Source organism: Hylobates moloch, unplaced genomic scaffold, assembly GCF_009828535.3.
Source record: "Hylobates moloch isolate HMO894 unplaced genomic scaffold, HMol_V3 SCAFFOLD_2, whole genome shotgun sequence".
Classification (NCBI taxonomy): Eukaryota; Metazoa; Chordata; class Mammalia; order Primates; family Hylobatidae; genus Hylobates; species Hylobates moloch.
Genome location: NW_026652277.1, coordinates 168,843,457 through 168,856,839, shown reverse-complemented (window position 1 = coordinate 168,856,839; position 13,383 = coordinate 168,843,457). Strand labels below are relative to the sequence as shown.

The 13,383-nt window shown below is 39.4% G+C and overlaps 1 protein-coding gene across 6 annotated transcripts in view; it reads right to left on the bottom strand.

The window, feature by feature from the left end:
• The window catches only part of MAP3K4 (mitogen-activated protein kinase kinase kinase 4), a 125,458-nt gene extending 112,362 nt beyond the window's left edge, over positions 1-13,096 (bottom strand). For 4 of the 6 annotated variants that reach the window (XM_032161973.2, XM_032161993.2, XM_032161985.2 and 1 more), the window contains exon 1: positions 12,778-13,096. In XM_032161973.2, the coding sequence (XP_032017864.1) occupies positions 12,778-12,932 (155 nt within the window). In that variant the 5' untranslated portion in view covers positions 12,933-13,096. The remainder of the gene's footprint in view (positions 1-12,777) is intronic. The other 2 variants (XM_058435647.1, XM_058435646.1) reach the window with 2 other exon arrangements.
• Positions 13,097-13,383: the final 287 nt, after the last annotated feature.

The window sequence follows — 13,383 nt, the reverse complement described above, 5'->3', positions numbered from 1 at the left end:
TAAAATCGTGTTTTCTCTGTTTCAATGTCAAATGTTTATCAGATTACTGGTTTGCTCTTAATAGAAGATTGTAAAATTTATTCTTTACTTTCTATGTTATCTGCACAAACAGCAAGATTCTCTGTTTTACTATGAAAACCTTCTATGGTTTATGCCGACTTATTATGTCCTTGATTATTTAAGGAACAAGTTTCTCTTTCAGGAAAGTTTCTTTACGATCATGTTACCACTTATGTTTACTTTCAAAATATTTATTGTCATTTGGGTTAAATATAAAGTCAACTACTATTTCTTGGTAATCCACGATCCTATCTTAATTAAAGTTTTCAAATCTCCTGACAACTTTTGATATTTTACCTTACCAAAATCAAATCATAAATATCATTTGCACCTAAAACTGTCTTTGAGATTTCCCAGATGGTGGCCCCCAAAACAATCGCAAAGATTTGTTCTTTCACCTTTTAAAAAAAGAAGTGCTAGAAAATAATTAGGTTTATCTGTCATGTTGTTATTGATGAGTTGTCAAGTCAGAAGAGATGCTTAGCCGTCTCTAGGTTAAATGTGTATAGGTAAAATGTTGTAAATATTTCAGACTCTGCTTGCTACAGAAGTTAACAGAAAATTGTCAGTGCTCTCATTGACAATGATACATTGCTATTTATCACAGTCCTGGTGCTGCTTTGTTCGATATTAGACAAAAGCACAGCATTATGGGTCATAATTTCAGTTTTGTTTTTTAAATGTTAACTTGGTCCCAACTTAACTTGAATCTAGTATCTTCCAGGTCAGTGGTTTTCAAATGGATATTCACATTACTTACCTATGATGTTTCATTAATACGCACAGATAGATGTTCAAGACATATTCCGGACTTACAGAATCTCTTTCTCTGATATTCTTGGTGTATTTTAACTATATGCTTGGTATATTGTTGGCATATATCAGAACTATCATATGTTATATCTGAACTTCTTTTTCTCAGTAATTATATATTATATACTTTTATTTCCCAGTAAAGATTAACTCTATTTTCCAGAAAGAGTGGATATTGCATCTAATTTATAAAAATGGAATAGCCACCCTTTCTTGAAAATAGAATCCTTGTGTTTACATAAATATTTTATTTAAAAAAATTTTGGAATGACTTTAATCTTGTACAACAAAGAACCAAATATCCTTATTAATTGCTTTATTCTTATAATGAAATCTCATTGGATCTTTCACTTTTGAAAATTATAGTAATAAGTTAACCACAGCCACTTTAAGTTATTTTGTCATCTACAGATAGGTTTTCGTTTTACCTTGCTGCTTCCCTGACAGCACTTACAATCAGCTACAGGCCAGAGTGCCTGTCTTCAACAAAGAAGAGCAGTCTTAGGACCCAAGGAAAAGGACTATACCAGGTACCTTGCGGTAGTCTTCTGATGTAACGTTTAAACAACTTTGAGAAGATACCCGTGGACTGACTCAGGATTTCTAGAACTCTAATCAAGAAGAAGATAAAGTCATGAGACTGCTAACTAAAGATCAAGTGGAAAAGGAATTACATATGACTGAATGAACTAATCAAGGATGACTGTGGATTCTGTTGAGAATATTGTTGCTGTTATTAATGTTTTATTTTCCGAATATATAAGGAGCCCTTTCCTCTTAAGCTATCTATACCTCATTACAATTTAGGAGAATATGCTTTTGTAACTAAAACTATCCAGTGCATTTTGTCTTTCACACTGGTATGAATAACTTAATACCTTTCTAGAAAGAAATATGGCAATACCTCTCAAAAGCCTTAAGACTCTAAATATCTTATGACCTAGGAAGCTATCCTAAAGAAACAATCCAAAATACTGAAAAACTCACAAAAATATTTGTATCAAGTCACTAATTGTAAGTGGAATCATATATGTCACAAACCATATGTTATATCATGTTATCAAATTCAAACTATTAAATTATGGGATATACATCTAGAGGAATACAGTTTGCCACTGTCTGTCATAGGAAAATGCTCATGATATGGCAGCTTGTAAAAATAAACTGTATAAAAAAAAATACACAGAAAAGAAATATGCCGGCCGGGTGCGGTGGCTCATGCCTGTTATCCCAGCACTTTGGGAGGCCGAGGTGGGTGGATCACAAGGTCAGAAGATCGAGACCATCATGGCTAACACGGTGAAACCCCATCTCTACTAAAAATACAAAAAATCAGCCGTGCATGGTGGTGGGCGCCTGTAGTCCCAGCTACTCGGGAGGCTGAGGCAGGAGAATGGCGTGAACCCAGGAGGCGGAGCTTGCAGTGAGCCGAGACCATACCACTGCATTCCAGCCACGCTGACAGAGCGAGACTCCATCTCAAAAAAAAAAAAAAAAGCCAAAATGTTCACGGTAACTATTTTTAGATGGCAGAATTAGAATTGGTTATTTTCTTCTTTATATGATTCATAGTTTTCCATAATAGATACAGGTTACCCTTATAATCAGGAAAATTTCTAACTGATTAAGTTAGTTTTATTAAGCGAGAAGATTTCATTCACTTTTCTCAGGCAGTCGCTAGATCAATCTAGTTTTATTAAGTGAAAAGATTTCATTCATTTTTCTTAGGCAGTGGCTAGATCAATCTGAAAACTATTCCTCTTAGTGTACAACATTTAAAAAATGAAAAGAAAATTAATCCAAGTTATAAAGACACAAGTTAAATGAACTAAAAAGAATTTCCACAGAAAAAGACAGCTGTGCCTATTAACCTAAACAATCACAATCAGTAGCATTACAGTTCTTAATTTAATAGCATGATTTATGACGATCCAAGGGCCAGTCAGAATTCCAAACACCTGTAGGAATAATATGCAGAATAAACCACAACTAAAGTAAGAGACAGAATCTGGAAAAGCTAGATCCAAAAAAAAAAAAAAAAAACAAACCTTTTTCTTATTTCTATGGCTTCTGCAGACACGGGGGGGAAATGTTTCTTGAATGGAGATTACTGCAGCTATTTTTAAAAGTATCTAACCTCAATGCATATTTGGTGGCTTTTTAAGAAAATCACTATAGGACTTGCCTCTTTCACCTTAAGCCCAAAAAGAGGAAGAAAAGAGAAATGTAATAAAAGCTAATACTGAGCACTTACTATAGAAATTACTTAATCTTAATAACAACCTAGGAAGATGTTATTATTTTTGCCTTTCAAATGAGGAAACAGACTGAGAGAGGTTAAATTACTTCCCCACAATCCTACTGCTAGCAATCAAAAGATAACATTCAAAGCCTATCTACTACCAAAACCTATGCTCTGCCTCCTTCATACAAGTGTTGGCAAAGAACCTGCTGTTAGGCAACAAGCCAGGAATTAGGCTATAAAAGTCAGCAAAACAACAGACGATGCCCCAGCCCTCGTGGAGTTTACTGAAGGCAAATATAATAAACAAATATGTACACAAATATATAATTACAAATGGTGGCAAACTGCAGGGGCTCTGAGGACACATAACAGAAGGATCTCATCTATTCTAGGGGGAAGCGGGGGAAATGTCAAGGTGGACCCTACAGTAAGCAATGCTTAAGACCTAAAGTGAAACTGCTGTACCCTAACATAGACTACATATGACATATATACCATGCATATACAGAATATATAGATGTGAAATATACTGTTTGAGTTATTTGATAACATTTATAACACATAGTTTGAGACATACATGATTCCACCTGTAATTAATAACTTGATAAAAATATTTTTGTAAACATTTTTTGTAAATTTTTCAGTATTTGGATTTGGATTATTTCTTATATATGTATACACATATATACTTATATACACATGTATTATATGTGTGTATATTATATATTATAATATGCACATATATGTGTGGGCATATATGTGTATATTATACACTATATATGTGTGTACATATATGTGTATATTATAATATACATATATGTGTATATGTGTACACACGTGTGTGTGTACACATATGTGTATGTGTGTGCGTGCACGTGTGTATATATGGGTGTACACAGGTGTGTATATATGTGTACACGTGTGTGTATATATGGGTGTACGTGTGTGTATATATATGGGTGTACACATATGTGTGTATATGTGTGTGTACACATATATGTGTGTATATATATGGTGTACATATATATGTGTGTATATATATCAGGGGAAAATGAGTTCCTTTCTTTTCTTAAGGACTGCTCTATGTGAAAAATTTTAAACACAGGTTAGTGTTTCAGAGAAAGATCAACAAATTACCTAAATTATTCACATAATGCCAATCCCAATTTTACTCTAAAATTAATCCTAGATTTTAAGCTGATCTTTACAATTCTTGTCGTTTAAGGATAAGCAGCCAAGAGAACAACCTTGAGAGACAAGCATAGATACATTCTTACTCTTGCCTTCGGGTAACAATGCGGTCTTCAAGAAGTAAGTATGGCCGAGCTTCTTCAAAATTCCATTTGATCATTTAGTAGACAAATAGTGTACTTATTCTCCTGACTCAGTCTCAAGGGACAAGGTACAAAGTACAACAGCATTCATTTTATTTTGGGTAGAGCCATGCTTTTAAAACTGAGGGTCACAACCCATTTGTGGGTAATAAAATCAATTTAGTAGGTTATGATGAACAATTTTTAATAGAACAGAATAAGAATTATTTGAGTATCATATATTGCAAGGTCAAATATTGTTTCAAAATTGTTTTCTTTTGGTTATAAGGCATACACACACTGTCGTAAAATATATTTCTTACTGTAGGTCACAACCATAACCACAGTTTCAAAACCACTACTACAGACCAGAAGTTAGAATCTTACTGTCTTCTTGATCTACAGACCGACCCCTGAAAATAACAACATATCTTAAAGTTTCTGAGCATTGGCTCTTCTTTATTCTGTGAGTAAGAAATAAAAGTTTCATGGGGGAAAAACGTTGTGGATGATGAGTTTTAAGAGGATTTCATATTTTCTATTTGCATTTTTTTCTGAAAACAAATCTTTCATCTCGTTTGATCCTGTTGAGTCCAATTCATCCAGAAAATACAGCATTCCACGGTTGCCAAGTAACTGTGCACATGGGCTTAAGCTGGGCTATGTATGGCAGGTGGCTGGAGAACACCTTGGCTTTGGACCTTGACCAGGGGAGCACATGGTGATGCGAGGGTAAGGCAAGAAGGGCCTGCAGATCTGGAGCCTAAGCTGTCAGCTGGGAAAGCTGCAGCCCCTCTAGGCCATTTTTCTCATCTCTAAAACGAGACGCACAGCCCACATGATCTTATAAGAGCTCAACTCTTGTAATTCTATAAGCAATGGCTAGGAAGTTGGATGAAATGAACACTGAGTCCTACCATCTGTAAGAACTTGTATTAGCAAATGTTTAAATCCTTATCTGAGTAAGAACTAAATACTTACACATACAACAACAAACTAACTCCAAAAATTGAGTGAGAAAACCAAGTTATATGTACATTTTTATGTTCCCACATAAAAAGACTTTAGGATTTTAAATAAAATAAATGTACTATCGTCCAAAAGTTCCCCTCTGAAAGACTAAAAAGGTTGACAATTTCTATTAATTTGACAACTCTAAACTAGCTGTCCTCTAACAAGCCCTATTCAGAAAGTTCTACATTTCAGCAGTATCTTCAAATAGCCTGCTCACACACAAAAAAGCTTCCACTGAAAACATCAAATCTGATCAGCTTTAAAGCTTAGTATCTACTTTTCTCCACAGAAGGCTTATTTTGTCTGAAATGAAATCCATGTATGAAATGCTTTTGATAGACTGCCTAATATATTCCTAATAGCTTTCCCTGCTAATTTATAAACACGTGGCATCCATATGACCCATGAAACCAACACTGCTGAGGTAGGTCTGCAAATGGCAAAACATGAATGTTCTTGTAATCCAAAAACAAAACTTGATGTTGCCTGCTAGTGAGTAAATATTTAAAGGCAAAGGCACTCGATTACACAGTGTGAGATCTGCAGGGGTCTAAAAATGCACCTACCATACTCACTGCCAGTGGAATAACGTAACTTTTAAAATACAGACATTTCAAGTACACCCCTTAAAATGGGGAAAGCATGTTAACACAATATACATGTTGAGAACACAGTTCTAGATTTTAAGTATTTCTATTAATGTAAAAGACCACCCTACTGTAAGTCCTGTGTTTGTTCTGTTACTGTTGGAGTTGTTTCTAATCTACATACTCTATGACCCAAGCTGAGGTAAATAGTTTTTTAAAAGCAGCTTGCTAGAGCCAGCTCAGATACTTCACAGATACCAAAAATAAATAAAATCATTTAAAATTTGGCAACAATATTCTCTTTATATGACACATGGATTCTCACGAATTTCAATTTTAGTAACAATTCAACGTAAGGAAACTTAAAATTATAAATGAGCTAGTTAAGAATTTAGGCTCTCTGATTAGCTTTTTATTTTAAAATAAAATGTGTAACATGTTCATCATAAAAAGTTTTAGGAAAAATTAGTATGTATTCTTTATATCTTTTTTCTATGCACATACACTTTTTAAAATGGGATCACACTGGGTATTAGGGTTTTAAGAAGCTTAACTCTAATAGTTCAAGCACAAATAGAGATTAGCTCACATCAAGTCAAGAGAAAAATAGGGACAGATCTAGCATAAAAGGGCAACTGGCTGACAGTGTGGTGGTGCGCACCTGTAGTACCACCTACTTGGGAGGCCAAGGCAAAAGAATTCTTTGAGCCCAGAAGTTTGAATCCAGCCTGGGTAACATACGGAGACTGCCATCTCTTTATTTATTTATTTATTTATTTTAAAGGCAACTGGCCATAGACCTCTTTCAGCCCCTCTGCTTTTCTCGGGATTAACATCACTGTCTGAGACCAGGTCCTCTGTAGGAGCTTCAGGAAGCTAGCTCTAGGCTCATGACTTCTCAGCATATATTTCAGTAAAATGCATGTTTCTCTCTCCCAGCTCCAATTTGAAAAATCCCAGGAAAGAATCCTAATTGGCCTGGACTGGGTCAAGTGTCGTGCCTATGGCCTGGCATCTGTAAGAAGAGGGCAGCTCCAATATATACCATGTAGTCTGAGTCAAGAGAGGAATTCCCCCAAATAAGGTAGAAGGAAGACAGTGAGGTAGGGCAGACACAGCTGTTGGACAAATATGTGTATAAGATGAACAACCACCTCAAATCTTGGCTCCCATCTTCTGCAAATTCTGTTTTATAGTCTGCTTGTTTTTGCTGAACACAGTGGTGAGTATGCATACATCAGAAATACTTAAGAATCTTCTTAAAAATAGATACTCAGGTACCACCCCAAAAGGAGTTGTATCATGAGCATTTTCACATGTCACTAAACATTATTTAAAAACACAGTTTTTAATAACGGGACAGAATTCTGATGTGGTTCTAATTTTTTAAATTTAATTTTATGACTTAAATCCAGAAAAGCCACACACCACCATGATCCTTTTTGAACACAATATTCGAAAAGAAATTTTATGAAAGCACCAACCACTGACATCTTTGCCACACCGTTCTGAGAAACTATGCTAAAGGATTCTTGGCGAGGGGTGGTGGGACAGAGATTATGGGGAGAATATTGGGTGGGGGATGGAGACAAGGTGATCCTCTGAGACTCACCATTAGTAAAAATGTACCGTACCACTGAGGTTTAAAAAAAAAAAAAAAAAGTCTTAAAGGGAGAAGGATAAAATATACCCCCAAATTAAAGCAGGAAAAGCAAGGTTTGTTATAAAGACTGAAGATTAAAAACAAACATTCTATAACTCAAACAACTGAAGAAAGTTTGTGACACGAGGGAAAAAAGCAGCCTGTGTGATGCCTAGAAAACAAAAACCTAAGAGTAAGTCTGGATCGCACTGCCTCTCATTCAGAAGCAGGGGTGCACCTGATAGGGATGCAAGCCCACCTCACTGGCCTGCTAACATGAGTCACCAGGATCATTCAACTCATTTCCCTTGCTAATATCATGCTTACTAATCAATCTCTTAATTATACTTTGGCTTCTACAGGCAAGAGAATACACTGACTAACCAAGTGTACAGACAAAGCCAAGTATCTGTGCCTGAGAAGCGAAGCACAGTGAGTGCCTGGGCCTTGATTATCATGCCAAGGGAGTGCCAGCTTATAAAGACCTACGGAGTCTTCAGCTAATCTCCTTCTCTCACATGTTTCCCATTTTCTCTTTAAAGAAACTACTTCCAGTAGCCTACTGATAGGCAACGTTAAAGAGTCTTTAAACAGCATACATACTACCTGGTCAAATGACAAGGCTGAGACAATAGAATACTATGAGTAAAATCATAGTCATGAGGAATGAGGAATTATTAAATAACAGGAAGTTATTACAACAAATGTATCCAGTGAGCAGACAAGACCTTTATATCCCCATATTTCAGCAGAGCTCAGAACAAGATTTGCAGGACACCATGAGAGCATACATGAAGGAAACAGAGTGGCCTCTACCAATGACAGAAAATTAAAGGGAACCACAGAGTCCTCCTAAGTGACAAGTCCCCAGTTGAAAACATGAAGTTTCTGCCATCACTGCTGTTTGGTGACTCCTCTCTGCCTAACGCCACCCCCGCCAATGGTATCTACTGTTACAGTGGTGTAAAGCCATGACCATCACTGATGCTGCACCAACAGTCTGGAGCGCCACAGGAGGCTGACTTCACCAGGGAGAACAGGTGACATACAAGGTCAAGACTGAAACACACAGGCTCAACGTGGACATTCAAGCTGAGAGGCAGAGCAAATCGCCTAGGAGTGATGACATTCAACTAGTTTTTTAGTAGTGAGACCCGGTTTTTCAAATGAATTTACAATAAATATATAAAGTAAATAATAAAGTAATTTTTTAAAAAAAGTTAATTGTTAAATTTATGCAGCATGTACTCATAAGGACAATGAGAACAATGAGGCTATTTTTAATATAAATATTTTAAATGAAAGGTTACAGTAAACAAGAGCATTATATCAGCCTTAATATCCAATTTATTCTGTGTTTTAGCTGTACAGATCCAATAAGTCACAAAGGTAAATTGTTCCAAATTAGTTTTAATAGCTCTCCTAGTCACCTCAGGATCCTCCTAAAACTGCCCCAGAAGCTTGAAAAAGAAATGATAAGCAATGTTTATTTCAAAATTTAATAACTAACAATAACAACAGCTATCCTTATCATGAATTCCTTATCAAAAATAAGGACAAAAGTATCCGCAACTGACAGCAAGCAATAAAACTAGAATAGAGTACTATGACCTCTCCTCCTGTCTTGTGTTGCTGGGTCACTGCATAACACTCTTGGGTCAGGAGGAAAGCACACATCAGGCAGATGTGCTGGGCTGGCTGCACCTGCCACGATGGCGCACTTGCTGCACAGCTTTGGAGGCCAACATGTACAGGCCTGAATTCTACAAAAGGCCTGTGCATTAATTCAACCTTCCTAATCAATGACACACAGACATAAAGTACGTGACAAAGATGGCAAACAGAGTTTTATTCTAGTCTGTGGCAAAACCAGTTAACCTGGTAGCATAAATTATCACATTATTGGTCTCCAATGTATTAAAAGGCGGCATTTCACACATTTTCAACAAACATAAGAAAAAATGCTCAACATCACTAATTATCAGGGAAATGCAAATTAAAACCACAATGAGACACCACCTCACTCCTGCAAGAATGGCCATAATTTAAAAATAATAATTTAAAAAATAGACAACGGCATGGATGTGGTGAGAAGGGAACTCTTACACTGCTGGTGGGAATGTAAACTAGTACAACCACTGTGGAAAACAATATGGAGATTCCTTAAAAAAACTGGCCAGGCACAGTGGCTCACGCCTGTAATCCCACCATTTTGGGAGGCCGAGATGGGCAGATCACGAGGTCAGGAGTTCAAGACCAGCCTGACCAACTTGGTGAAACCTTGTCTCCACTAAAAATACAAAAATGAGCTGGGCCTGGTGGCAGGCACCCGGGAGGCTGAGGCAGGAGAACTGCTCGAACTCGGGAGGCGGAGGTTGCAGTGAGCGGAGATCACGCCACTGCACTCCAGCCTGGGCAACAGAGCAAGACTCTGTCTCAAAAAAAACTAAAGAAACCTAAAAACTAAAAGTAGAACTACCATTTGATCCAGCAATCCCACTACTGAGTCTCTACCCAAAGGAAAACAAGAAATCATATGAAAAAGACACATGTACACATGTTTATAGCAGCAATTCGCAATTCACAACTGCAAAAATATGGAACCAACCTAAATGCCCATCAACCAACGAGTAGATAAAGAAAATGTGGCATATATACACCATGAAATACTACTCAGCCATGAAACAGAATGAAATAATGGCAACTGTAGCAACTTGGATGGAGCTGGGGGCCATTATTCTAAGTGAAGTCACTCAGGAATGGAAAACAAAATATCGTATTCACTTACAAGTGAGAGCTAAGCTAGGAGGATGCAAAGGCGTAAGAATGATATAATGAACTTTGGGGACTCAGGGGAAGGCTCAGAGGAGGGTGAGGGATAGACTACATATTTGGTACAGTGTACACTGCTTGGGTGACAGGTGCACCAAAATCTTAGAAATCACCACTAGAGAACTTATCCATGCAACCAAAAAAACACCTGTACCCAAAAAACTATTGAAATAAAATAAAATACAAAAGAAAATTGTAAAAAAAAAAAAAAAAAAAAAGAGGTGGCATTTCACACATTTTCAACACGTACACTGAGCTCCTCTAAAATGGTTAAAAAAAAAAAAAAAAAAAGTTCAAATGAACAACTGGATAGCCCCTGCAACATCTTTTACCAAAGATCTACAGTAATTCTGTCAGAGGTCAGTTCTATGTATTGAAGAGCAGGTGGTGACAATGAGGACATAAAAAAGAGAAAACAACAGCTTTGTCAAATAATCTGTTTTACAGATTTTCTATTGTAAAATTAACTGCAATGTTGCTAAGAAAAATATTTCTCAGATCTTCTTGTTCCGTACACTGCTGTTCACTTACAGTTGGATGAAACCCATTATCCTGACCTATTTTTATTATAACAAAGACAAAAGTCTGACTGAAAAATCAAGTTGTTTTGTTTTTTTTAACACGGAAGAAGCAGTCATTTTTGCAGCACATTTTCATTTCTCTGCCCTTCTCGCTTTTACCTAAGAATGTTCATGTCCATTTCTTTCTGGAGTAGGGTTATACAGAATTCTAATTTCTGATCTGCCCATTTGGATAATGAATTCTTCACGGTGGTTAAAGACATGGGCTGTGCAGCCAGACCTTTCTTCATTACCAGCTGTGAAACCCTGGACAAGATACTTAACCTGTGTGCCTCAGTTTCCTCATCTGTAAAAAAAAAGAGAGTTTAACAGGACCTATCTCATAGGGTTGTTGAAAGGATTAAATGGGTTAATAGAAGTAAAGACAATGGCCTACTTTAAGCATTAAGTGTTCACTATTAATTTTAAAGAAAAAGGTATCAAAATCACTCAAAAACTGAATCCGTTAGCAAATTTATAATAAGCTTTCTGACAGAATTTCTAAAAATACTAGATGTATTCAAAAGGAACCAAAGGAATTCTCATTACACCCTGTACCATTATTCAGAGAAGCTGTCCCTTAAAAGTACCCAGAACTATCTCAGAATTAAGAGAGGCAACTAATTTCTTCACAGCTTATAAAATAAAACAAATTTGTTTGGGCCAACTGAATGATGACAAGCAAGACTATGGGTCCTGTGTTCAGTTCTAACTACAGCTACAGGTGTGAATTTTCTTTAAGCAGGAAAAAGAGGACACTTTACTGCCTTATTCCTAGAACTATAGAGCAAGACCGTAAGATGCCAATAGGAGCTGCCGAGGTATTTTCATTACAGAGGACAGGGGGCAGCAGTTTGCAAGTTTACTCTGGGATGCAAAGGACAGGGAGTAAGAGGACATTTGAACATACAAACGTAGGCACGTAAAAAGAGGGAAATTCTCAGTTATGGTGAGTTTGTTCTCCCAATTAAAAAAAATAAAGACATAAAAATAAGTTGATAGAGTATGGAAGAAAAAGCAACAAATGCTTTGGTTACCGAAGTTCCACCTTAGAGCTTCCTGCAGTAGCAAAGTTTTAGACAAATGAATCCTTACTTTTGTGCACGTGTGAGCAACAATCTGCACAATACTAGCACTAAAGGACAGTAAGGGGCCCTCAGAAAAGGAAAGCAACGTGTCTGTCTGCATAGTCTAAGTGCAGTTTCTCACCGAAGAGATGACAGACATTCTCTAGAGCGGGCAAAAGGAGAGAAGGTGGAGAACGCAGGGAAATAGCCAGTACGCACTCTATTTCCGAATGTCTCATTTACTCGAATGAGGGCAGAGGGGAGGGACCACCTTCGTTCAGCAATGATGAGAGGCATTTCAGTGAGGCCACTCTTCCGAAGCTAGCGGCAGGGGAGGCAGCCGCACTCTGCTCCCAGCCCCCGCAACGTTGAGGGTGAGCTGGGGAAGCCTGCAAGGGAAGGGGAGCTGGCAACACGCTCCAGCGGAACCCTGCGGAGCTGCAACCCCGGGAGGAGTCGCCGGACAGACTCAGCCGCGGTCCCCTGGGAACCAGGGATGCACCGCGCCCCTCCCGCCCCAGCCTGCAGAGCCTGGATGCTTTCCTCCCCACCTGGCGGGAAGCAGAGGCCCTCGGGCCCGACCGAGTTCGGGCCAGGACCCGCCCCGCTTTCTGCGAGCGACCGACTGCGGCCGCCACACTCACCTCGCCGCCAAGCAGCACTCGGGTTCTGACTCGGTCTCGGGTTCCGGCGGCGGTGGTGGTGGCGGCGGCGGCGGTGGCGGCGGCTCCTCCATGGCGGCGGCAGACGTGACGGCAAAGGCGGGAGGAGGGACCAGCGCGGCAGCGGCTTCTCTCATCCGTGCACGGAGCCCCGCATGGCCGCGGCGGGCAGTAAGCTGCAGCCTGGCGCGGAGCACCGGAGCCCCGAAGTGCGGGAGTGACTCGGCTCCGCCTCCGCCTCTACCCCACCGCAGGAGCCGTGCGCGCCGCGGCCATCTTGGAAACGGCGACCGGCCGAGCGCCGGGGCTACGGTGGGCGGCGAGGGACAAGCCTCCCAGATCGGCGGCGGTGGCTGCGGCGGCGGGCGCCGGAATCCGTCCGGACGGGGGCGGTGACGGCGGCAGGGAGGGGCGGGGAGCGCCGTCAAGTGTCGGCGCGATTCGGTCCTGGAGCCGGGTCTCGCCAGCTCTCCAAGTTTCGCCCCGACCTGTGGCAGTGGGGGACTGTGGAGCGGAGCCGGGCTGTGCGGCGGGCTGGGCGCTCGAGGCTTCCCAGGCTGTCGTCGGTCTGGGAGGGACGCTGGGTAG